A 26409-nucleotide genomic window follows, 5' to 3' on the forward strand; every position below is an offset into this window, starting at 1 on the left:
GAGCACGTGTCATTTTGAAATAAGCATTGTTGAGCCAGCCTGGCTGTCTGCAGATTTTAAACTGAACACTGAGGTTTTGACTGAATGTGTCTAGGGTTTGATGATCTCTTGACATGCACCAAATCTGGCTGACCTTCATCAAATGTCAAGGTTGCTGTGGGGTTTGGTTTAAAAAAGTAGAAAAAAATTGGTTTCTTAAATGTTTTTAAAAATACATGTATAGCGCTTTGCAACTTGACATACTTTTAGGGTTTGATGACTTCCAGATACAACCAAGTCTGTACCTGTTCATATTTCAAGGTCATTATGGGGTTGACTTAAGTCAAAATGGGAACAATTATCAATCTCGTTAATGTTTTGGAAGTCAGTGCACTTCTAGGTGTTGATGACCTGCAGACATGACCCACGTCTGGTTGACCCAGTTCAGAAATCAAGGTCACAGTGGGGTCAGGTGTCACATGCATAAGTGTGTGTGTGTGTGTGCATATGTGTGTGTGCTCATTTCAAATGTTACTCTAAACATCAATGTACATGTGTTTTGTCTTTGCAGTGAAGGCAGCTGTGGTTGCCGTTCTGTTCTTCGTGGGCCTTCTCATCGGTGTGCTCGCAGCCGTGATCATCCCACGCCTCATGCGTCGCGTTCGTGCCCAGCGCTACTCACGCTTCGCCAACAGCGAGCCCCCTCTGGCTTAAAAAAACACTGACGTACTCACTGACATTTTTCTCTTGTCCGAACTAACCCCCCTCCCTTTCCCAAACACGTGCACGCATGCATATGCACATACACACACACATACACACACACTGTGCTCACACACAGACACACACACACTGTGCACACACACACACTGTGCACACACTATGCACACACACACAGATACACACACACAGATACACACACACAGACACACACACACTGTGCACACACACACACTGTGCTCCCACTATGCACACACACACACAGATACACACACACAGGTACACACAGACACACACACAGACACACACACACACACACACACACACATGCACATCCTGACCTTCTACTTTTCCAGGTCTTTAATTGAATACAGAAAATACAGAATACAGAATCTTTAATTGCCTAAGGTTGGGAATTTGTGATGACATTGCAGTTAAGAAACATTTCAATCCAGCCATATACACCAACGCACACATTATTTATACAAACTGATCAACAACATTAATTTAAAAACAACACTGGACAGCATAAGTATAAAAATACATTCACTAAAACTAGCAGTATACACTCAAGCTTCCTCGCCTCAAGTCACACAGACACACACACACACACGTCACTGCCTCATGTATTTTTATAACGTGACAGAAATCGCAGTCGCTGGTAGAAATAACAACAACAACAACAATTGCAACAGTATAGTCCTGATCTAAATTGTTTATTTTTGTTTCACTTTCCCGGGCTCTTTGTTCAAAGTTTAATTGCTGAAGTGATACCTTTGATAGGCAATTCCTTCAAAAACAAAAAGCATTATAAGACACACACACACACACACACACACACACACACACACACACACACACACACACACACACACACACACACACACACACACAACAAATGTGGTGAAGGTTGAACCTGACAGTGAGTTTATATAATATATAAATATATAATAACTATAAGCCTCAGGAGAGATCTGATCAAAATCGTAAATTTGAAGAAAAACCTTAAATCGGCATAAAGCAAATGCTGCCTCTTTTTGTTATCACTGTAATCCATGCATGGTGATGTATATTAATTTTCACAACATAAAAATATTTGGTTGTAAAGTATTAGACTTTGAGTGATTTGCGTAGGGTGACGCAAAACAAGGTCTATTTTGCGCAGTGATTTGGCTTAAATGCTAATGGCACTTGAACAATGCAATGATTTCACATTTTCCACTGGTTGAATTATTGTTTTGGTTTTTTTTGCTCAACATTAACAAGGAAGAAAAGATTAAGATTATGACATTCCATTTCTTTCTTCTGTTGCAAATATATTTTTGTACCAAAACAACAATTGTATGAGTATTGTGAAAAAATTACTGCTATGCAGTTACCTACAATACCTGAGCTTGAATTTGAACGGAAGTTTTCTTGACTTTTTCTTTTTAAGCTTTGTGGTTTGGTTAAGATCTGCACTTGTTTGTTTGGTAATGTTTTCAAATTTGTCTTTTGCTTTTTTCTAGAAAGTGCTTATTACCAGAAGTTATGTTAATTTTGTAGATTTTCAATTCTTGTAGATTTTGTCTTGGGATTATGTATATTTCCCCGCATGTATTGTATTCACGATGAAGCTGCCACGTAATTATGCAGGTATCTTTATATTCACAGAATCTGATTATACCATTCCCTGTTGTTTTGACAGACACCTATTTGGTCTTTTTGTAGTGATTGAATCTCTTGTGAGCTCTTGTTGTTACAGTCTTTCCCACCTACGATTAAAGGTACATAAACCTTCTTGCAGGTCAATGCACAGCACCACAGACCTGACCCGGCTTTTCCATGTGATAAGAGCATATTCTTTCCACTTGGATTTATACCTGAAAAATCAACAACCTGATTGATTTTTACGCAGAATGGGACATTTTTTTGCTTTTAATTAATTTTGTAAGTTACAGTGACGCCAATGTGAATCTATGAAATTAATTGAGCGAAAAACATCTCACTCTGATAAGGAAGCAGCCAGCTGGGTTGGTTTTTTATTTTTTATTGTTTTAAATTTTTTTTAAGGTGTCTAAGTGAAAGAATACTCTTATCATATGTAAAATCCTGGGCCAGCCTGAGATGGTGTCAATGACTGCATGCTTACACGTGAAGGATTAGTATCTTTGAGCGCTATGTAATAGACTCAAAGACTCAAGACTCAAAAGATAATAGCATCTGACGCTGGTGTTAAGACTGTCATGCATGTAGCAGGCTTCACTGTTGCTATGCTTAGTGCATGCACTGCTAGATAAAGCTACAGAATCTCTTGTTCACTGTCAAGTCTAGAGTCGGTGGAATGCAAGTGAATACATGTACTTGGGTTGTTGTTTTTGGGTTTTTTTGTAAGAAAACGCAACAAAAGTAAATTCAAATAAAAACAACAAAATAGGACAATTTAAAAAAAATGTAAACATCAAAAAGAGTAACAGCAACTTATAAAACGAATTATAAAAAGAGAGGTTTTTGTCCTTTATGTTTTCATGATATACCACCTGTTAGTAGTGTTTAATATTATATTTCTTTCAGTTGATTGGAAGGTAGAATCTCTATGCACAGAAAGTTTTGCAGGAGCAGGCTGCCAGTCTTTGAAGAAGTTCAGATCTAAGTCTACTCGAAGTGTTGTGTGACTTCATGGAGTATCCTGGAACGGTTCTTGTTTTTTGCTCGCCACCCTGAAAATGTCACCATATATTTTGCACACTTTCTGCGACCAGAGAGTTTCAGCTTTCCCTTTCCATTTTTTAATGAAAAATCTGATCTGCATTCCTCAAGAAATTAAACATTTGTCTTGCAAATGTACTTTTCATCTTCTGATACCGTGCCTGAGTGTATACCTGGCTTTGTGCTTAAACTGCAGAGACTTTTTGGGTGTTCTGCGTGCGACAATATACTGCTCTGCTTGAAAAGGTGATAATATTTTTCTATGTAATAATTACGCTTTTGATATGATAAACTGGAATTCAGGGTTCCCAGAAATATTACATGTAGTAGATAAAAAAATTTATGTAATGAAAAATAAGCTTTTGATAATTATATACAATGTATAAACTGGAATCAGGAGTTCTAAGTGAATCTCCAAAATAAATGTGCTTGCACTGGAAACTTTGTGATTCAACTGTGACACAGAATTGATTCTGTCCTTTTTTGGGGTTGCTTGGTGGTGGCATTGGTTTGAGGTGCTGTGTTCTCGTGCTCAATGAAGGTTTCTTTTTGGAAATGGATGAAAATGAATATAACTGATACAGACCAAATGGACAAGGAGAAGTTAATGATTATTGGTGGTGGACTGTGCTGACGGGATGTTTCGACTTTGTTGTACATGTACTTCTTATTTTATGTGTTCACGTTTCACTTCTTCACCTTGATATATTTCCTTCCGTCTTGCTTTATTATTTTTGTTTGTTTATATTTTGTAATCTTTTACATTTGTTATTGTATATAGATTTTGGTTTTGATTTTTTCCTTTTATCTTTGCCGACTTTTTCCATTTATTAATCACGTTTTGTTCATTGTGTATAGCTTTGGAAATATATACTCCATCGCATTTTTTTCTATGCGTTTATGAGGGTTAAAGCTTCATTTTTGTGTATTTTTAGTTCAAATATTACTCTCTCCAGTAACTATCTGACCAAATCACCTTTTTTTTTTAGTAAGCTTACATATTTTGTTGTTTGTAAAAGCTGTCATGCATACTTGCCACGTTTACTGATGACACTATTTCTGATCATATCACTGATTTTCTTTATGTTTGAGGTGAAGGTTGCCGTGTTCATTGTTGAAGGAGTATGGTGATGAACTGATTTTTTAAGTTTTCTCACCGGTACCATTCATAAATGATTGCTGGTTTTCAGCATGTTTGAGTGACTGATTTTCCAGATGTGTAAGGTCGGTCAGCCAAAGCTGTCACTACAGAATTATACCAATCAACTAAGAAACACCACTTACAGACTGACACACTCCTTTTGGTGAAATAATTCGGTTCAGCCAGGCTTTTTCATTGGCTAGGACCATCAATCCACTTGGACCTATACCAAAATTCAACACCCTAACTGCATGCTGGGGCGAGTTTAAATTTGTTGATAAACTAATTTATGAAAAATGCAATAGTTGCTTTTATTAAATCAATTTATCACAAAATTCCCACTGCATGGTCACAGAGAGCACTGAGGCTGTTCATTTTTAGTATGTGACCAAGTGGAGGGATGGTCTTATCCGTAAAACCTTGCCAGATGTGTGAGACCATGAGCTGTCTACAGCAGGACAAAAAAATTGTCTGAAAACCGAGGGTAAAAGTCCCTGAAAGCAGATCAAAATTGAGCAAAGGGACAAGTTTTGCATCAGTGTTAGTACTTTTTCAGACTACTATCGCAGGTTATCATACAATGCTGTATTGAATGTAATACAACAAACAAATACCAAATATGAAGAACTCTTTGTCTGTCATCCTAAATTGGTCGGTTGATGGAACTATATGTGCCAAGATGCTTTAAAGTTAAGTGCGAAAGATATTGTACATACTGGTTGATGAACGATTGTGTGGCACTGACAGTGTACATGTATTACGACCTGCTTATCATCATCACATATTCAAGAGTGGTCATGGATCTTACTAACATTTTCACACAGTTTATTAACTTTGCCTATTGTATTTTTCATCTTAATTTGTATAATGTTTCTGCATTCTTTGAGAACAGGGATGGATGCTGAAACTGACCTGTACTTACTTCTGCTTTACCTTTTAAATTTTAATTGTGCTTGTAGATGTCACAGCTGAACTATTTGTATCACAGAATTTTGTCGAGTTTCCATTTTGAAATTCCGCAGTGGGGCACTGCGGTTATGAAATTAAAGGCCCCTCCTGTTTTTGGAACCGCAGGAGCTTTCTAGTTTGCTGTTAGGTAGATTTTTGGTTCCTCTTTCCTGTCATGCTCTCTTTTTCTTCATGAATTCTTTTCTTTTTTCTGCCTTCTTGCTCATTCACCTGTATTTTTTCCAAAAATCTCTTCTCTTGCCGCTTGTCTCGCGATTCATGTATAGTTTAATCTGTTAGTGTTCTGATGTAAGTCCAGCAGTAGATAGGTTAAGCCTATTTTAACATACTGGAAACTGGTAATCTTCCAGTAGGTATTAATTTAGTTTTACTAAAGCCTGCTGGGACACAAGTAATGGGTTAGTGCATTTGTAAACAGGAATCGCTTGACAAGTGGCCCCCTTCATCCCCCCCCTTCCTCGTCCTGATATGGCTCTGCGTAGTCGGCTGGACGTTAAGCAACAAATAAACAAACAAACAAACAATTTTTCTACTCCACTTAATTCTTTTCAGTTATGACAATAGTTTAGTTCACTTTAATGCATTTTTCTTTTCAAATTTTGTTGGTATTATCAAAACATATAACATTTTCCTATTTTGTGTTCACTGTTATATAAATCTCATGAATTGGTTAAAGATTAGGCATTATATGGAAGATTTTAAAAAATTGTAAGAAACAGTTAAGAAAAAAAATATACAGTGAGATTGATTTTGCTTGAAGAATTTAAGGTTTAAAATAATGACACATGAGTAAGGTTAAGTTACACATGGCAAAATAATCCAGAAGAAAAAGTGTAAATACTTTATGAGCATTTTCTTATTATTATTAGAATAGGGAAAACATATTACGAACAACCAGTTCAGGGAGGGTTTGGTTGCTAACATTATTTTTACTTGTAAATTGATAAAATTGGAATCTCACGCACATTAGGGCGGGCTCACAAATTACCATACATGTACATGTTTACCATACATGTAACGATTGATTACATGGTTCTACGTTGCAAGCCCCTGGAGCAATTTTTGAGTCACTTGAGAAAAAGTGACTATGTAATCGGTCAGTGTTAGTCTGTCCGGCCGTCCGGCCGGCCGTCCGTAGACACCACCTTAATGTTGGACTTTTCTCGGAAACTATCAAAGCGATCGGGCTCATATTTTGTTTAGTCGTGACCTCCAATGACCTCTACACTTTAACGATGGTTTCGTTGACCTTTGACCTTTTTCAAGGTCACAGGTCAGCGTCAAAGGAAAAATTAGACATTTTATATCTTTGACAAAGTTCATCGGATGTGATTGAAACTTTGTAGGATTATTCTTTACATCAAAGTATTTACATCTGTAGCCTTTTACGAACGTTATCAGAAAAACAAGGGAGATAACTAGCCTTTTCTGTTCGGCAACACACAACTTAACGTTGGGCTTTTCTCGGAAACTATAAAAGTGACCGGGCTCAAATTTTATGTGAACGTGACTCATTGTGTTGTGAATAGCAATTTCTTCCTGTCCATCTGATGCCTCATATAATATTCAGAACTGCGAAAGTGACTCGATCGAGCGTTTGCTCTTCTTGTTTGATTAGTGCTTTTGTGAACAAGAAACAATTAACAAGTGGCTCTATCCCATCTCCCCCCTTTCCCCGTCGCGATATAACCTTGAACGGTTGAAAACGACGTTAAACACCAAATAAAGAAAGAAAGAAAGATTACATGGTTTTCAAAGCAAGGCATTCAAGGTACTGTTCCTCATACGCTACAATGTCCAACTTAAAATCTGACTTGTGGCTAAACATATTTGATATTATCACTTATTTTGCGTTGAGGCTGTCACCTTTGCCTTCATTTTTTCAGTGCTCGAGACTGAAATGCAGAGAGACAATTTAGTATTTGAGAGTAGTCTGCAACACACACACACACACACATTAACAACCAATGTGCATAGATTCTTGATTTCAAGTATTATCTGTTTCTTTTTTTTTTAAGGAATGATCATATATAGTTTTGCCTGCTTCTGTGTCAATTGAAAGATCTGCATCACAAAATAGGCACATACCTGTTTGAGCTTTTTGGATTGGTTGAAACGCTCAGATTCCCAAAGTTTGTTAAACATAGAACTTGACTCTTCTAAGGCAATGATGGCTTGTGTTCAAGGTATTTAAGGCATGTTCAGATTGGTTTCCATCTGTGCATGTAGTGGATTATGATAATGTGTGAGCCAACTCTTAGCCTTTTTTTGCATACAGCTGAAACTATTTGTTTAATTCTTAATCTTGTGTTGCTATACTTTTTGTTTCTTGCCTTTTTGTGTTTTTTATTAATTAAGTTTGTCATTTTTGTTTTGTTAACAGTTGGGAACTTTATCAGGGTTTTGTTGTGCTTCTTAACATTATTTGTAAAAGAAACTCATCAGAACATGTAATTGAAAATGCTTTTTGTATGTGAAAAAGTATAAACACCTGGTGGTGTAGTATCGTACTCACAGCATTACCTTTATTATCAATGAAGAGTCTTTTTGATTTTCTTTTTAATCTTTCGATGCTTTCAATTTTGTTTAAAAAAAAAAAAAATTTATTACTTTTTTTTTTATATAGATGGTACTAGTTTTGTCATTAAGATTAATTAGTATATTTATTATAGAATTTGTGTGTGTCTGCAGTTAGTTAGGAAAATTGGGTTTCCAGTAGGTACAGTTTTTTTATAGTTTTTTTTACACATTTCAGATTTGTTACAAATTCCCATTTCAAAATAAAATCAAACATAAGACATGTTGACTTGTTGAAAATTGTCTACTGAGAGAGAGAAAGAGAGACAGACAGACAGACACAGACAGACAGACAGACAGACACGGAGAGACAGACATAGAGACACGGAGAGAGAGATAGTGATTAATTGTGCTCTTATTTTAATTCTTAATATAAAAAAAATTAAAACATAGACAACACAAGCACAAATGCATTGTTGCATACATCGGGCATTATAATTGTTTTGATGAATCTTTAAAGAGCAAGCATTCAAAGAACAGAACACTACAAAGAGGACACTTTTCATGGCTGTTACAACCTTCTTTCATCCAAAATATAAAACTATCAACAAGAAACCATACTGTGGGTTTCAGACCTTGAGGCAACTTTCAATTTTTTTTTTAAATAATCAAATGTGTCATCTTAGATCAACATATCCCACGCTGTACACTGAATTCACTGCACTCATGCACATACACATCTCTCTCTCTCTCTCTCTCTGTCTCTCTCTGGCCCCGCCTACCATACAGACAGACATGTAAAGAAAAATTCTGGCAAGCAAAATAAGGGAAACAACTGTAGACATTTTAGCCAGCCAGGTGTTCGTGTCGTCTCCCTTGACATTGACAAGCACTTTTTTGTCTTTGCTCAGTCACTGCCACAAGATTGCGAAATAGCTTTCATGGTTTTATTGTTTTTTACATTCATTTAGAGCATGGGTCATTTATTTTAAGGAAAACTCTGTTTATTGTCAATATTATTTGCAGTCTTTTCATTTTTCCCCGGTCTGGATTTCTTTTCGACGTTTGTTCTAAAACGGGTGAATCCCTAAAATGTCCAAAACATTATCAACAGGGTGTCTTTACGTGGAGAAACTTCTGAGAAAGCCACACCGTCTTCACAGATCTGTGCTTTCAGTTCTGTTCAACTTTAATTGTCTTCTGTGTTCTTTCAGAACAAGAGGTAAATTTATGCAAATACAGAGGCTTACAATAAGTTACATTGCAACAGAAACAAATTCCCTGAATATATACAACGATGACCATGAAACGAGTAACGCATTTGTAGTTGTACATTGAATGATGACTATTTTTTTTGCTTACGTTTACAAATTAAAGTTACTGAAGCAAAATCAGAGGCTTAGACTGAGTTAGATTGTAGTTGGAAAACATGCCAGAACTTTCAACGCTAAAGTTCAAAATAACCGACCCAGGGCCTGAAATCGGGCACCACGGCAAATAGCAAAAACCAATAGATTGCCTACCGTCTGTCATTATGATTATGGGGTCAGTGCTGGGACTGGTTGGTCCGGTGTCAGAATAATGTGACTGGGTGAGACATGAAGCCTGTGCTGCGACTTCTGTCTTGTGTGTTATGGCCCTTCGTGGTCGGCTGGGCAAACAAACAAAGAAAGAAAAATAGATTGCCTACCAACCCACCACTGTTTTGATTTTCGTAGACCACACTATCCACTTTATCTTTCACTCTAGGAAAATTAGGCGCAGCAACCAAAATGAGGATCATTACCCTGTAAAGGAATTTCCTCACAAACGTAAAGAAGAAGAAGAAGAATTGTCAACTGAATAAAGACAGATTGTGATTCCTTGCAGTGAAGAATTAAAAGTTCTAACTCTAAGAGAAGTTGACCATAAAACATATTTTATATTTCAACAGTACCTGCTATTCAGACTTGATCGTGGGACAGAGTTTTTCTTCCATACGAGATTATGTTGATTGTCTAATGAAGCCGTCATGCTGACGCAGCTGAGTTACTCAGTTAGACATCAACTAATGGAGTGTGGAAGAAAACTCTGTCCCACGACCAAGTCGGAATAGCAATTATGTCTCACAGCTTCAACAGAGGAGAGAATAAACACGTTTGTGAGTCCCTTTCCAATGGCAGCTAAACTCGCGTACATAAAAACAGTACTGTCGTCTGGGATGCCGTTTCCAGTATTCTTAGTGTTAAAGAATTTGGGAAGAGAAAAAACGAGTAACAACGGAAGAAATGAAAGCAATGTGTGCATTTTGGGGCTATTGGAGGAACGATTGCGAGTTTCACTCCGTTCCTGTCATGCTCCGGAAGCGTGTAACAACTAACATACAATCTTGCACACATTTGCTTTAGCAGTAGCGAAAAAGAAGGAAAGCGTCAGACATTAATTTATCATGCAAACTACTTAGCCTTTCAGTTTTAGTTTCAGGAATAGCAATCATGATAACTTGGCTTTCACTGACTGAGGTACATGCACTTTAATTGAGTATTCTGCCTGAAAAATCAGGGCATCAACAACAAAATGTATAGTAATTAGTATACTTTAATAGTAATACTAGAAAAAAAAAATTTAAAAAAAGAAGAAACAACAAACAATACAAATTACAATATTTCCAATGTGTCTAAGAGTATGTACATGTATACATGTTCTTTCCTCTCTCATTTCAGATGAGTTTTGATCCCCCTCCAAGCGCTGAGGATGTGGACTTGGAGGACTATGGGGCGTATTCCCGTAGGGAGCTTGTAATGGCGAGAGCGACACTGCTACGCACCATGAAGGAAAGTCAGTCTGCGGTCTGGCAGCGGCTCAAGTACAAGATGGGTTTGCTTCCGGACGGCCGTCGACTTCGCCCAGATGGCCCAGAGCACATGTGGATACCCAGCGAGCTTCCTCCCCTCTGGTCGGCCCCAGTGGCTCTGCATGACCCTCAGGCGCAACTCTCTGTGGATCAAGTGCAGCAGCCTGAGGCAGATGTGTCCCTGAGGGGGAAGATCCCGTGGGGAGCAGGTGCCATCGGACACTCGTCGAAGAATCCGGGCAGTAGAAGTGAGTCTGTGGCTTCTTCTTCGTCGACAAGTTTTGTTCCTATCACTGTTAGTTCCGACAGCGGGGAAGAGAACGGGGGGCACAGGGGCTCCCTTCGCAAGGAAACTATCATAGTCAGTGATTCTGAGGGGAGCGATTTTAAGTTCAAGGTTGGTCAGGCTGGGGCTGGCTCCTCGGCCAGTACCAGTGACCCACAGGAGAAAGCCTTTAGCCAGACCAAAATGTACGACGTGATGTATCGCTGTGACCTTTGCAGCATTTTACTGCAAGATGAGCAGTCGATGGCGCTGCACCTACAGCTGAAAGGTCACCATTCTGCCAGTAGGTACCTCGGCTTTGTCGACCCCTCCTCCGTAGAACTGCGCCCCAAGTTCGTCTGTGTCGTCTCTGCGCTGAAAGACGAACGCTACTTGTTCAGGTACAAGATTCCAACGTGCCCCTTGTGTCATGAGTTTTTCACTGATCTGAGGCAATGTGTGGACCACTGTGCCGCAAGCCACCAGGCGCCTGGTATGTACAGCTTGCGCAGTGTGTGTCAGTTGGAAACAGTCAAGCTGAAAAGAAGGACCAACAAGTGCCTGGTGTGCAACAAAACCTTCAACGAACACAGCCTCAGGGTGCACATCGCCCAGACGCAGCACATGGTCGAGCCCAACCTCATGATCTTCCCGTGCGATTTCTGTGACCGGGTGCACTCTGACATCATCACCCACAAACGCCACCTGTTGTCTGAGCATGAAGAGAAAACAGGAATCAAGAAAACCATCCCCGTTCTGTGTGTGACTGTGCGCACAGCTCAGCCTCCTATGCAGCTTCTCCCCCCAAACCCTGGAATTCCCGCAGCCAGGATCAGCGGTGACGCCTCCGAGCTGCATGCACCGCCAAAGACGGTGTGCGCTGACAACAACTACCAAGGGAAAAGATACAGAGGAGCAAAGAAAGTAATCAATCTTGTGATGAGGCGGTTCCAGAGTGCCAGGGGCAAACCCATTGTTAAGGTCTTGTCGGATGAAGAGAAGGCTCGTAGAAAGGCCAAAGCTGATCGAAAGAAAGCGAGGCGGATAGCTTTGCAGAAGAAAAAGGCCGAAAGGCACAGCCTGAGGAACACATCGCGGCAAGATTCAGGCCTCCATTCCCAAGGTCAGTGACAGGAGTGACATGGACAGTTTGACTTCAAAACTCAACCTCATATTTTCCCCCTCATTTTTTTTTTTACGGTGTCAAACTGACGTGGGTCATGTGCGACCTGTACTCTTCAGGATAGGATTCAGCATAAATAGGGTCAGACATGATCCATGCCGTTCGAATAGGAGTTCAAATATAAGAAGATCTAAACAATTGACATGGTCACTCAGGTGCTTGACTTTTTGAGTTTGAAAAAATGAAGTCTTGAGGAAAACTTTGAGAGGTTTAGACAAACATTTGTGTGAGGCAACAGTATCATGAGTGCGTCATACATGATCCAGGAAGCACGGTGAAGGTTAGCTTAGCAGTTAGTCAGTGACACAAGGTGACTCCATCAGTCCATGTGACACGAACAGAAGCAAGCTGCAGTAACTTGTGTAAGACGTCCTGAGGAATTTGACATTTAATATTCTACATGTGCTGTGTGAGTCTGTGACATGTCAAATTTGCTGACCTGTGTCTGTGACAATGGGTGAAAACAGAGATGATCATTTTGATTCAAAATGACCAAAAAGATACATGTCTTCAATGGAAACTTTTTGTCAGGCTTTATGACTGCACAGCTTTTGTGTTTCTTCGTCTACCTCTGCAAACATGGATCATGGATGTGTCTCCCATTTACACTCGGATTTCTAATGACTGGACTCTAGTCCTACGTGTATTCAGACCATTTTCTAATTCTATTCCATAATAACTTGAATTTATGGCAGCCAGTATGGTCCATCTCCTGATTTGTGTGCCTGTAATTCTTGTGTAAAGTTAAAAAAGACTTTTTTTTTTTAAGTTGATACATTTATTCAGACAGTATGAATGAATCAAAAAACAAGAATGCCAGGTAATGGGAACATTTCTTATCTATTATTCCCCCCTCTGCTTCTTTACCTCTGTAAAGTTGTAGAGCTAGTTATTTTTCGTTATTACCCCCTCTGCTTCTTTACCTCTGTAAAGTTGTAGAGCTAGTTATTTTTCGTTATTACCCCCTCTGCTTCTTTACCTCTGTAAACTTGTAGAGCTAGTTATTTTTCGTTATTACCCCCTCTGCTTCTTTACCTCTGTAAACTTGTAGAGCTTGTTATTTTTCGTTATTACCCCCTCTGCTTCTTTACCTCTGTAAACTTGTAGAGCTAGTTATTTTTCGTTATTCCCCCCTCTGCTTCTTTACCTCTGTAAACTTGTAGAGCTAGTTATTTTTTGTTATTACCCCCTCTGCTTCTTTACCTCTGTAAACTTGTAGAGCTAGTTATTTTTCGTTATTACCCCCTCTGCTTCTTTACCTCTGTAAACTTGTAGAGCTAGTTATTTTTCGTTGTTCCCCCCTCTGCTTCTTTACCTCTGTAAACTTGTAGAGCTAGTTATTTTTCGTTATTCCCCCCTCTGCTTCTTTACCTCTGTAAACTTGTAGAGCTAGTTATTTTTCGATAATGACCCAGCAACCAAACAAATAACGAGCCAGCAACAGCCTGAATCCTCGATAGTGCAATGGGTTGAGAAGCTGCTCTGTTTCGGTACTACTTTTGCGACTGAAAGGTTCCGAACGCTCTATACATGTATACGAAGTGTACATCTCTGGAGCAAACAATACAAACATACCGCATTTAAATTAACAACTACAGGCCTGAACACATGAATTTCCATATAAAATCCATGAGTTCGGTTGTTTTCTGAATCTGGGTCTGCCGTGCACAAACGTTCATCACAAGCAAATTCCCAAGGCAAGTAACTCATACTTTGTCTAGCGACAAGAGTAGTTCCCCTTCTTTTCACTCAGTTTCTTCGACAACACTGACTGCAATCCGACGGTCAGTTTTCAACAATATTTCATTTTATAAACAGATCACACGCAACCAAATGCACACATCTCATCAATTTAAACAACATAAAGCGGTTTCCTGGCATCTGCTCTGCATTGACAGTTGTCTTCTTGCCTTGAGCATGAGCTATTTAATATTGATAGTACATTATTGGTACATCAGTAGACGGCACACCCGTGAAAAACAAGGTGGGAGAAAAAGCTTTTTTTGTAAAAAGCATTGTGGACATACAATTTGAGAAAGATTCCTTCCAGTTCAAAGCACCAGACCCAGAATTGATGGTTCACTGAAGACTGATCCTGGAATACAGATTTTGATATTTTTCACTTCAATTTGGTACTGTACATGTAATTTTGTGAAGGTACTCGACTGGTAGTTGTACAGTCGTATCCATCACCTTGGGTTTTCATTTTGTGAAGTACTCAGCAAATTTATTTATAATATATTTTCTTGCTTTTTTTTACCTTGAATTGTTGTGCCGGACAAGGGGACTTGATATACATGTACACTCTTTCCTTTTGTTTGTTTGGACAAATACATGATGCAGCATTGTTTTTGGTTTTTGTTGTTTCTTTTTCTTGTGTTTGTTTAGTCATCTGCTAATTGAGCCATTTCTGATTGAAGTCTCTGATTTAGGTTATCACTAACCGAGGGACTCTTAGTACAGCTACTGTGCCAATGATTGATACGGTCGAAGAAACAAAGGGAAGTAATAAGGGATTTGAACAATACAAATGTGTGTTTGTTTACCACAATGGTAATTGGGAGTTATGCAGAACCAGTCTCCTTTTGTCTATAAGAATAAGAACAAGAAGCATTAAAATAAATAAATCTTCTTCTTCTCATTTGCTATTAAAGGTCCTTGTCTACATTTTTATACCGAAATCGCCATTTGACCATTAAAATGCAGAGTCTATTATCTACAAATATCAACAATACACCCCCTTTCGAGCAGGAAAGACGAAGCCAGTGTAGCCGTTTGAAAATTCATTGTAGTATTCCAGCGTAGTACTCATAGTAGGATATCCTTATTTGGAAAATGCCAAGCGCAAAACTCCTCTCAAATCCCGTGCATTTCGTGCGTTTATAAAAAAAAGCGTGGACAGCGCTCCAGTGTCAAACTGTTGCTGCACTTGTTTGGGCGTGGCATAGTGACATGAATTTGATTGGTCAGTATTTTTAGGCAAAGCACATGTTCTCAGCAAACAGAAAACAAAATATTGGAAGCGTGAGTCACGCCACCCAAAAATACAATCTTTTTTTACATATATATTTTTTTTTTCTATAATTTTTTTCCCCATGGTTCATTCATCATTTGACATAATTTTGTATCAAAATCTAACCATAAGATTATTGAAAAAAAGCAAAAATGTAGACGACCACCGTTAAGAAAAATAAATTACTTTCAGTTTTACACACTTTCGAAGTTATTATCTCATTCTCTCATGTTCCAGGAGACTGGTTCCGCAGTACTCCCACTTACCGTTGTCATCACTATAACCATAAACATGAGAGAGAAAAAACCGTGTCTGGGTATTTTCAGTAGAACTTAGTGTGTCCCCTGGAGCAATTTTTTGATTAGTGCTTTTGTGAACAAGAAACAATTAACAAGTGGCTCTATCCCATCTCCCCCTCTTTCCCCGTCGCGATATAACCTTCGTGGTTGAAAACGACGTTAAACACCAAATAAAGAAAGAAAGAAAGAATTGTGAAACTCCTTGACAATAGAATCCGAGGCTTATTTCTAAAATCACTCGCTATAATATTTTTAGTCGGTTTATACTAGTAAACTTTTAACTCTTTCACAGAATGTACTTTTAGAATGCACTAAGCAGTTCATTTTGTTGTTGTTCACATTTATTTTAATAGTTTCAGAATTTTCAGAATGCTCAGGAGATAGTCAAGAAGAATGCCGGGGAGCTGCCGATAATGGCAATCAACGACACAACGATGCACAATGGCAAGACGCCACAGATTTGCCAAGAGAAGGGTATGCAGATGATAATACCAGAAACCAAACGCAAAAGAGGCGACGAACTGAAAACCTCAACGAAGACGACAGGTTTCAAGAAGAATGGTCGGTTGATGCACATGACGGGAACCAAAGACACGAGGCAGCACAATGGCAAGACTTCACTGGTCTGCACAGAGGATGGTCTGCAGATTACCCCAACGGAAACGTAATGCTGAACAGGCAGCAAAATCAAGACCTCAGAGGACATGCGGAGCTACAAGGAGAATGGTCTGCTGCTGCCTACAACAGAAACCTGACGATGAACAGTCCGCAAACTCAAGATCGCACTGCTTACGCCGAGTTCCAAGGAGAACAGTCAACAGGTGCGTACAACAGAAACTTAACGCTGAACAGTCAGCAAACTCATAATGCTGAGTTCCAAGAAGAACGGTCTGCTGCCTACAACAGAAACCTAATGCAGAACCGTCAGCAAACTCTAGATCGCACTGCTAACGCTGAGTTCCAAGGAGAACAGTCTGCAGGTGCGTATAACAGTAACAAAAACCTAACGCTGAACAGTCGGCAAACTCAAGATCTCATTCCCAATGCCGAGTTGCAAGGACAATGGTCTGCTGCTGCCTACAACAAAAACCTGACGATGAACAGTCGGCAAAATCAAGATCTCATTCCCAATGCCGAGTTGCAAGGACAATGGTCTGCTGCTGCCTACAACAAAAACCTGACGATGAACAGTCGGCAAAATCAAGATCTCATTCCCAATGCCGAGTTGCAAGGACAATGGTCTGCTGCTGCCTACAACAGAAATCTAATGCAGAACAGTCAGCAAACTCTAGATCGCACTCCTAGTGCTGAGTTGCAAGGAGAATGGTCTGCCTACAACAGAAACCTGACGATGAACAGTCGGCAAAATCAAGATCTCATTCCCAATGCCGAGTTGCAAGGACAATGGTCTGCTGCTGCCTACAACAGAAATCTAATGCAGAACAGTCAGCAAACTCTAGAACGCACTCCTAGTGCTGAGTTGCAAGGAGAATGGTCTGCCTACAACAGAAACCTGACGATGAACAGTCAGCAAAGTCAAGATATCACTCCTAATGCTGAGTTGCAAGGAGAGTGGTCTGCTGCTGCCTACAACAGAAACCTGACGACGAACAGTCAGCAAAATCAAAACCTCAGTGGTCATGCTGAGCTGCAAGGAGAATGGTCTGCTGCTGCCTACAACAAAAACCTAATGCAGAACAGTCAGCAAACTCAAGATCGCAAATGCTGAGTTCCAAGAACAGTCTGCTGGTGCGTATAACAGAATCCTAACGCTGAACAGTCAGCAAAGTCAAGATATCACTCCTAATGCTGAGTTGCAAGGAGAGTGGTCTGCTGCTGCCTACAACAGAAACCTGACGACGAACAGTCAGCAAAGTCAAGATCACACTGCTAACTCTGAGTTGCAAGGAGAATGGTCTGCTGCTGCCTACAACAGAAACCTAATGTAGAACAGTCGGCAAACTCAAGATCTCACTGCTAATGCTGAGTTCCAAGAAGAACAGCCTGCTGGTGCGTATAACTGAAACCTGAAAAGGAACAGTCAGTAAGAACCGTTCATGGATGCGTATAAGTATAACGGAAAGCGAACACGGAGCAGTAGTATGCTGTGGCAAAGTTTGAGTGAGGATAATGTGTTGGTAGGCGACTGGTCTTCAGGCGTATTTCATTTCCAGGGCAATCAAACTCGGCGTGCTTTGGGAAGGCAGGGGCAGCAGCGGCAAGACAATTCTCCATTTTTCTTCACACCGATATTGCCCAACTATTCACGTGGACTCACACTCTCTCCACGAGCATCGTTTCCCTTTTGATATTAACTTGCTTGTGAAATGCATCCTAATAGTAGACCACCTACATCAGAACACTTGAGATGCAGAAGAGATTGTAACTATACCTATAACTGCTTTTAGCTTTAAGCACAGAAGCAGAACTTCATTGATGCGTTGATATCAATGGTAGCTTTGCTCCAAGTTCAAAACAAACTGCAAACTAAATTGCATCTGCAGCAGTGAAAGCAAACTTACCGGAGAGAACAGCGACAAGTGATAGAAATGTCCACAAAGAGAAAGTGGGGTCTGTCATGAACCTTATGGAGGAGGCCAGTGGAGAAAACATCTGAGACTACCAGAAACTTTGCGTTTCTTCTCTTCTTCTCGATCGCTCAGACAGGGACTCCAGAACTTCTGATGAAGTTTCCAGTACAGCGAAGGCTCCGCAGGGTGCCGAAGATCTTCTCCTGAACTGGTGTGTCCGCAGGCCATGTTTCTGCTCGTAGTTTCTGGTGGATTGGACAGTGTTGGAGGAGGTGTTCCACTGACACTGTCATGTCTAGCTTTGCGTTTTATTACAGCCTGCAAGTCTGAGATGAAAGAAAAGCAACGGAAAAACATATGTCATGTAATTTCAGCTGACAATTGCAGTGCCATGAGCTCGATTGGGGTGGGGGGGGGGGGGGGGGGGGGGGTGCGTTGAAATGACTACTGTTATTGAACAAGGTGATATAAACTTGTTAAACTGGTGTTGTTGTCAAGAAGAAAGAAATGGTAAGCATGGATTTACGACTTCAGTGAAATAATTCTTAGAACGTTTTGCCTACATTGCAAAGAGAGAGAGAGAGAGAGAGAGAGAGAGAGAGAGAGAGAGAGAGAGAGAGAGAGAGAGAGAGAGAGTTATTGATTGCAATAACTTTGAACACATCACTTCCTTTCTTGTTTGGTTGGTTGGTTGGTTGGTTTGTAGATATTTTCTTGTGGGTTTTCTTATTTATTTTGATTGCATTGTTCATATGTGTGACATTTCATTTGTGTTTGCTTTTTGTGGTGTTTTTTCTCTCGTTTCTTGTGTTCTTTTGTCTGTAACCAGTCCGTCGCGATATAACCTTCGTGGTTGAAAACGACGTTAAACACCAAATAAAGAAAGTTGTCTGTTACCAGTAGTATAGAATATACTGTCCTTCATAATTATGCCTTTTCAGCAGGCAGCGAATGCATACTTGAAACTGAATACAAAAGTGATATTTGATGCATTTTGGTTTTGTGTGTTCTAAGTGTTTGGGTGTATTGGTGTGCATCTGTTTTACAAGTTTTGTGGACGGTGTGTGTGTGAGAAAGATTGAGAGAGAGAGAGAGAGAGAGAGTATGCGTGTGTGTGTGTTGAACTTGTATCCTTTTGTACAATTTTATTGTGTGTAAGTGACAGTGTGTGTGTGTGTGTCTCTCTCTCTCTCTCTCTCTCTCTCTCTCTCTCTCTCTCTCTGTCTCTCTCTCTCTCTCTCTGTCTCTCTCTCTCTCTCTCTGTCTCTCTCTGTCTCTCTCTCTCTCTCTGTCTCTCTCTCTCTCTCTCTCTGTCTCTCTCTGTCTCTCTCTTTTTTTTCTCTCTCTCTCTCTCTCTCTCTCTCTGTCTCTCTGTATCTCTCTGTCTCTCTCTCTCTGTCTCTCTCTCTGTCTCTCTCTCTCTCTGTCTCTCTCTGTCTCTCTCTCTCTCTCTGTCTCTCTCTGTCTCTCTCTCTCTGTCTCTCTCTTTTTTCTCTCTCTCTCTCTCTCTCTCTCTCTCTCTCTCTCTCTCTCTCTCTCTCTCTCTCTCTCTCTCTCTCTCTCTCTCTCTCCTGTGTGTGTGATGAGCATGTGAGTGTGTGTTTATTTTTGTTTGTTTGCTTGTTTAGCTGGATACGGCAATGTAGCTAGCACGAACTTTGATCTCCGAACAGCTTCTCCCTTCGTGCGAGAAATAATAATTACTACTACCCTATGGCACACAAATATGTTTTCTAATAAAAAAAAAAATACTCACCTCTAGCTGGCGGACAGAGATATCCGAATAATAACTACTCCCCTCTTGCGGATAGACATTTGTGAAGTGATTATAAGTGCCCCCAACCCCGGAAGCCCAGAAAAAGCAGTCAGCTTTATGTTATTCCCAACCCCAGTGAGTCTGTTAAAACACACACACACACACACACACACACACACTTTCTAATAAAGAGCAAACTTTTCGGATGGAGTTTAACTAAATTGAAGAGGCGGAGGGTGAAGGGTATAAAGACTGATGGTAAGAACCGAAAAATCTGCTGAACAGAACAGCTTTCTCTTTGTAATTCTAGTGAAAAGTCAGACCATATGAAATAGTCGCCTGAGAGAAATAAAAAGCCGATTGCAAAAGTAATTCCGCTGAGCCCTATACCAATAACTTAAAGCTTTAAAAATGATACTATGACAAATAAGACCACAAAGAAGACAGTACTAATGTAAGCTATCAAGTTGCTGAATCAGTAGTACTACTATAGTACACCCACACACACAATCCAGTACCATTGAAACCGCCACACGCGTACAATCCGTACAGAATCCGACACCGCTTAGAACAAATTTGCGCAGGACTTTAGTGACATTACTGGTCCCTAACCTCCGGTAGCACGCTCTGCCAATGTACACTGCTTCTATTTCTGCCTCATCATTATGATCGGGTAGTTCCTCGCCTTTTTGCTAACAAAAGGATTCTCGCGCGAGGATTGTTTGTTGTCTGGCGATATTACTATAGAAGAGCAAGATCAAACAGATATTATGTCGGGTGTGTCTGCTTTTCTCTTCCCGCCTTTGTAGGTTTCAAAGTGTCTCTCTTTTGCTGCTATATCATCTTCTTTCTGTGTCTCCTCAAGCTCAGCGTTTGTCTTTTTACATTTAGTCAAGTTTTGACTAAATGTTTTAACATAGAGGGGGAATCGAGACGAGGGTCGTGGTGTGTGTGTGTGTGTGTGTGGAGCGATTCAGAGTAAACTACTGGACCGATCGTCATGAAACTTTGCATGAGAGTTCCTGAGAATGATATCCCCGGAATTGTTTTCATTTTTCTGATAAATGTCTTTGATGAAGTCATTTCCGGCTTTTTGTAAAAGTTGAGGCCGCACTCAGTGTCACGCCCTCATTTTTCGATCACTAATAGATTGAAATTTTGGTCAAGCAATCTTCGACAAAGGCCGGACTTTGGTATTGCATTTCAGCTTGGAGGCTTAAAAATTAATTTGCGAGTTTGGTCATTAAAAATCTGAAAATTGTAATTAAAATTATCTTTTTTATAAAACGTTACAAAAATAATTTCATCTTATTTTCCATCATGTGTTGATTCCAAAAACATATAAATATGTCATATTTGGATTAAAAACAAGCTCTGAAAATTAAATATAGGAAAATTATGATTAAAATTAAATTATCGGAATCACTTTAAAAATAATTTCATCATATTCCAGTGTCGGTTCCTTATTCCAAAAACACATAGATATGATATTTTTGAATTAAAAACAAGCTCAGATAGTTAAAAAAAAAAAGAACAGAGATACAAAAAAGCGGCGTGCTATCCTCCTCAGCGCAACCACTACCGCGCTATTCTGGCGAGTCAATTTCACTGCCTTTGCCACCAGGGGTGGACTGATGCTACGGGCGTACGGTCTTGGTGACAAAAAATGCAGTGCGTTCAGTTTCATTCTGTGAGTACGACAGCTTGAATAAATGTTGTGTTTTCGCCTTGCGCGACTTGTTTCTTCTTCTGCATGGTTTTCTTTGAGATTTTGTTCCTATTATGCTCAAGTTGACCTGTCTGGTTTGGTCGGCGTGCAGTCTGTGCATCTCTCTGTTTGTTTGTCTATCTGTCAGATCTTGGAATTCGATTTGTCACGGTTGTAGTCGATGTTCGGTCAGCTTTAGGGAATTCTATTCAATTCTGACAGGGAAGTGTGTGTCTGCCTGTCCGTTTGCCTGTCCGTCCGTGTCTATCTTTCCGTCCGTCGCTGCGTGTATCGTCCCCCCTCCGTCCACGGGTCTTCGTCCTTCCCCACCCCCATCATCCCCCGTCTCCATTCAGCACGGCAGGCAAGGGTTTGAAAATGTCACGCGGTCTGGGTTGGCGAGACATATAGCACGGACTGTTTACGGTGCAAATAAACGCAAAACACCTGTGCAGCTGACTTATTTCACAGTGCAAGCCGATGAGTGTGCAATCATGACCCCCTCGTTCCCCTTCCCCCGAGACACACTCACACACGCACGCGGCACACACACACACACACACTGACACACACACACATACACACTGACACACACACACACACACACACTGACACACACACACACATACACACACACACGCACGCACACACACACACACACACACACACACACCGTACGTGTACAAACAGACACACACACACACACACACACCGTACACACACACACTCAATGCAGTGACTCGGATTCCTCGCCCTTCCCCCTCCAACCCCTCCCCCCGACACATACACACACACACACACACACACACACACACACATACACATACAAATAAACACACACACACATACACATAAACATACACACACATACACATAAACACGCACACACATACACATAAACACACACACACACACACACACATACAGTGCAGCAATTCGCCCTCTACCCCAGCCCGGTTCTCACCCCTCCCCCGACACACACTCACACAAACACACACACACACACACACACACACACACACACACACACACAATTGCTTCCTTCTTCGCCCTTTCGTGCGCAAACAAAAAGAGTCAGTCCCCGTAATGCACAACTTGCGGCATGCCCTGAACAATAGATATATCTTAAAAAGAACCTGCAGTTGTTTTGAGTGCGTTAAAAATAGAACAATTGTGCAAAGGTACAGATTTGCCTCTCTCTCTCTCTCTCTCTATTGGGGTTTAACGTCCTCTTAGACCAACTGGTCTATATTGGGACAGGTATTGGTAATACGCTGAAGATATGGTGTGATACTTTGCCGATTCGAACAAGCCCGCTGTGGCTATCTTCTTCGACACACCAGCATTGGGTTTGTCTCGTCAAAGTATCGAAATACGATCATGATAATCAGAGACGAGAGATGATGCATGCGTGTCTTCGTGTTTTCCAAGCCCTGAGACTGTCGCTGTGAACGTGGGATTTCTTTCGTGCGCATGTGTGCACACGGGGGTGTTCGGACACCGAAGAGAGTCTGCACAAAGTTGACTCCGAGAAATAAATCTCTCGCCGAACGTGGGGATCGAACCCACGCTGATAGCGACCAACTGGCTACAAAGCCAGCGCGCTACCAACTGAGCTACGTCCCCGCCCCCACCCAGATTTGCCTGTGATGTTTGGCAGCCAGAAACTGAAGGGCAGAGGACACACTGCGACGCATACACACACTGACGGACACACCCACCCACACGGACGCATATATGCACGACACCCACACACACACATACATCAGGGGCGGATCACATTATTTTTAGGGGGGGGGGGGGGGGGGTCCAAATTTATTTTAGGGACAATTCAACGACGCGAAGCTATTAGTCGAGGGCGCGAAACGTTCGAACCCTTTAGGGGGGCCCGGGAGCATGCCCCCCCCCCCCCCCCCTCCCAGAAAATGTTGATAAAAACAAGGAAAGGGATGGAGCAATGATAAAAACAAGGAAAGGGATGGAGCAATGATAAAAACAAGGAAAGGGATGGAGCAATGATAAAAACAAGAAAAGGGATGGAGCAATGATAAAAACAAGGAAAGGGATGGAGCAATGATAAAAACAAGGAAAGGGATGGAGCAATGATAAAAACAAGGAAAGGGATGGAGCAATGATAAAAACAAGAAAAGGGATGGAGCAATGATAAAAACAAGGAAAGGGATGGAGCAATGATAAAAACAAGGAAAGGGATGGAGCAATGATAAAAACAAGGAAAGGGATGGAGCAATGATAAAAACAAGAAAAGGGATGGAGCAATGATAAAAACAAGGAAAGGGATGGAGCAATGATAAAAACAAGGAAAGGGATGGAGCAATGATAAAAACAAGGAAAGGGATGGAGCAATGATAAAAACAAGGAAAGGGATGGAGCAATGATAAAAACAAGAAAAGGGATGGAGCAATGATAAAAACAAGGAAAGGGATGGAGCAATGATAAAAACAAGGAAAGAAAATGGAGCAATCTGGTGCAATCTGAGCCAAGAAATTTCCCCTAATACACCTTCCAAAAAGTAAATTTAAGAAGACAAATTTGGATCAAAACAAGGACAATTGATCGATCTGTTGCAACCTGAGCCATAGAGAATACTACATGGCTTGCTGTGTCGTACCAGATTTACACGAGTTTTTTTTTTAAATATTGAACTGCGAGCGAAAGCGAGCTGTTCACTATTTGAAAAAGCAACGAGTGTAAATCTGGTACGACACAGCAAGCCATGTAGTATTCTGTTTATCCTACATACTGTACTTACATGTATTTTACTGAAAATGTCTTGCAGACGAGGCAGCTTGTTTTGGAACCTCAATCTCTTCTAAAGCCTCGTGCAATCTATTACGTCAAAGCAAAGAAACGTCACTCTGAAAGTGTGGCGTGACGTATTAGTTCTAAAGATTCATCGAGAGCGCAATTTTTGTTTCTATAATGACGTTTGTCTCGGTGACTTTGGCATCATAAGCAATGGAAAAACAGGTCCCTGCCAGACTTGCTTGACATGACCTCATTTACATGATATACACACGTGTGATTTGAACGATTATTATCTCACGGGTGTCTCTCTCACGTATGTAGGAGAAAACAAATTACCCAACTACTTTCCAAAACCCTCATTTAGAAGACAAAGGCCGGCTCCTAGGAGGGTCCAAGGGTTTGCCCCCCCGGGACAATTTTGATAAAAATCAAGGAAAATGGAGCTATCTGGTGCAATCTGAGCCATCAGTTTTTCTTTATTCTCAATTTTCTTTCTTTTTTCTTTCTTTTTTTCTCTCTTTGTTTTTAGGCTAGGGGGGTTTCCGGACCCCCCCCCTGCACACACATACACACACACACACACACACACACACACACACACACACCGGCACACACACAATTACACTACTATCCCTTCGACCACTTGGCCCTAGATTAATGTTCTAATAATCATCGTCAAAATATTGATGCACCAAAGAAGACTTTGCAGAGTCCTATGTCATCGTACTGGCGAGGTACTAATTTGAACCACAGGAGCTTGTATTTGAAATAAGATCATTGTCGGGTAAGGGTGAGCAGTTGTTCCTTTTTGCGAGGGGATGTCGATATAGGCCTATAACCTCTGAACCTCGGATTCACATCACAGCCCTATACGTCTCATTACCCAAAAGTATTCTTTTTAAATCCCCCGAAAAAAAGTACGGCTGCCCGAGTATATGGCGGGGTATTTGAAAACAGCCGTACACGCAATCCTATCAGACGACAGTCACCTTTTCCTTACCTGAGTACTGCGAGGTGCTTAACAACAACGGTGACTACCACCATCTTCGCCATTGTCATGACGCACATTGTGACATTTTCAAAATACCCAAGAACATTACAAATGTTTGTTTGTTTTTAAAAGGATTGATTTGTATTGGTATTGGTATTATCGTCAGTGTTTCGATGCGCATCGCCAGGAGATCGATGTACAATGGGTAGGGTATAATTATACGACGAGAATTCTTGACCGGTTATTGTTAATGAGCCTGGGTTCTGGTAATCTGACCAATCACATGCTCTTGTACATTCTGAATCGCAACTTGATAATTATAGTCACTTGACCAAGAATCGCTGAAAGGGAAACAGTCAAGTAAGACTACTCCTCCTGCCCCCCCCCCCCCCCCCCCACTTTCGCTTTTTAACCTCCCATCGGCTCGCCCATGCACCCCCCCCCCCCCCTCCCCCGCACCCTCCCAACCCAACTGACCTTCCGCCTGGCGCTCAGCAGATCAGATCAGGAGACTGTGACCGACATCTTGAATTTTTCGTGCAGCGTAACTATAGACCTGTTTGCTGTTATGCCAGCCCTTCTTTCATGTGGCCATGGTAACATTTACTTCCAAACGGTTCCCTATGTGCTTCCGGCTAGTAACGCCCCTTCAAATCCGCGCACTATTTTTCCCCATTCACTCGACTTCCGTTGCGGCTGCGCAAAGGAAGAAGAGTGTTAACTGTGCCGACTGGAGCCAGGTGATGCGCAGGCGAGGTGATAAAAGACACTCACACAGTGACGGCCATGACACACGAAGTTAGTTGTGAAGAGGAAACAAATGTGTTAATCTGCAGACTTTCAGCTGGTGATCTGCACAGAAATGCGATTAAAGCCACGCGCAGGCTTGGCTTTCCTCTGCGGGGCGGCATGCGAAGAAGGCCCCCACACACACCCCCAGGGGTATGGACATTTGCAACAAAAGAAGTGCAATGTGGCGTGCTAGCGGCGTGTCCAAAGAAACATTCCAACACTACTTACATGTAGATCTACTAGCATCAGAAAATGTAT

The 26409-nt window shown here is 41.0% G+C and overlaps 2 protein-coding genes across 3 annotated transcripts in view; both read left to right on the forward strand.

Annotated features, from left to right (window-relative positions):
- Positions 1–8295, forward strand: part of LOC138948864 (cubilin-like) — a 73594-nt gene extending 65299 nt beyond the window's left edge. For both annotated transcript variants that reach the window (XM_070320493.1, XM_070320494.1), the window contains exon 20: positions 551–8295. In XM_070320493.1, the coding sequence (XP_070176594.1) occupies positions 551–693 (143 nt within the window). In that variant the 3' untranslated portion in view covers positions 694–8295. The remainder of the gene's footprint in view (positions 1–550) is intronic.
- Positions 8296–8814: 519 nt separating this feature from the next.
- LOC138948855 (uncharacterized) lies at positions 8815–14645 on the forward strand. Its single transcript, XM_070320479.1, has 2 exons — positions 8815–9236; positions 10717–14645. Exon 2 carries the CDS (start codon positions 10717–10719, stop codon positions 12241–12243), a length of 1527 nt encoding a protein of 508 aa, XP_070176580.1. The 5' UTR covers positions 8815–9236; the 3' UTR covers positions 12244–14645.
- Positions 14646–26409: the final 11764 nt, after the last annotated feature.

This window comes from Littorina saxatilis, linkage group LG15 (assembly GCF_037325665.1).
Source record: "Littorina saxatilis isolate snail1 linkage group LG15, US_GU_Lsax_2.0, whole genome shotgun sequence".
In the NCBI taxonomy this organism is placed as follows: Eukaryota; Metazoa; Mollusca; class Gastropoda; order Littorinimorpha; family Littorinidae; genus Littorina; species Littorina saxatilis.

Excerpts from the sequence above, each read along its gene's own strand:
- LOC138948855 (XM_070320479.1), top strand. The coding sequence starts at position 10,717 with ATGAGTTTTGATCCCCCTCCAAGCGCTGAGGATGTGGACTTGGAGGAC.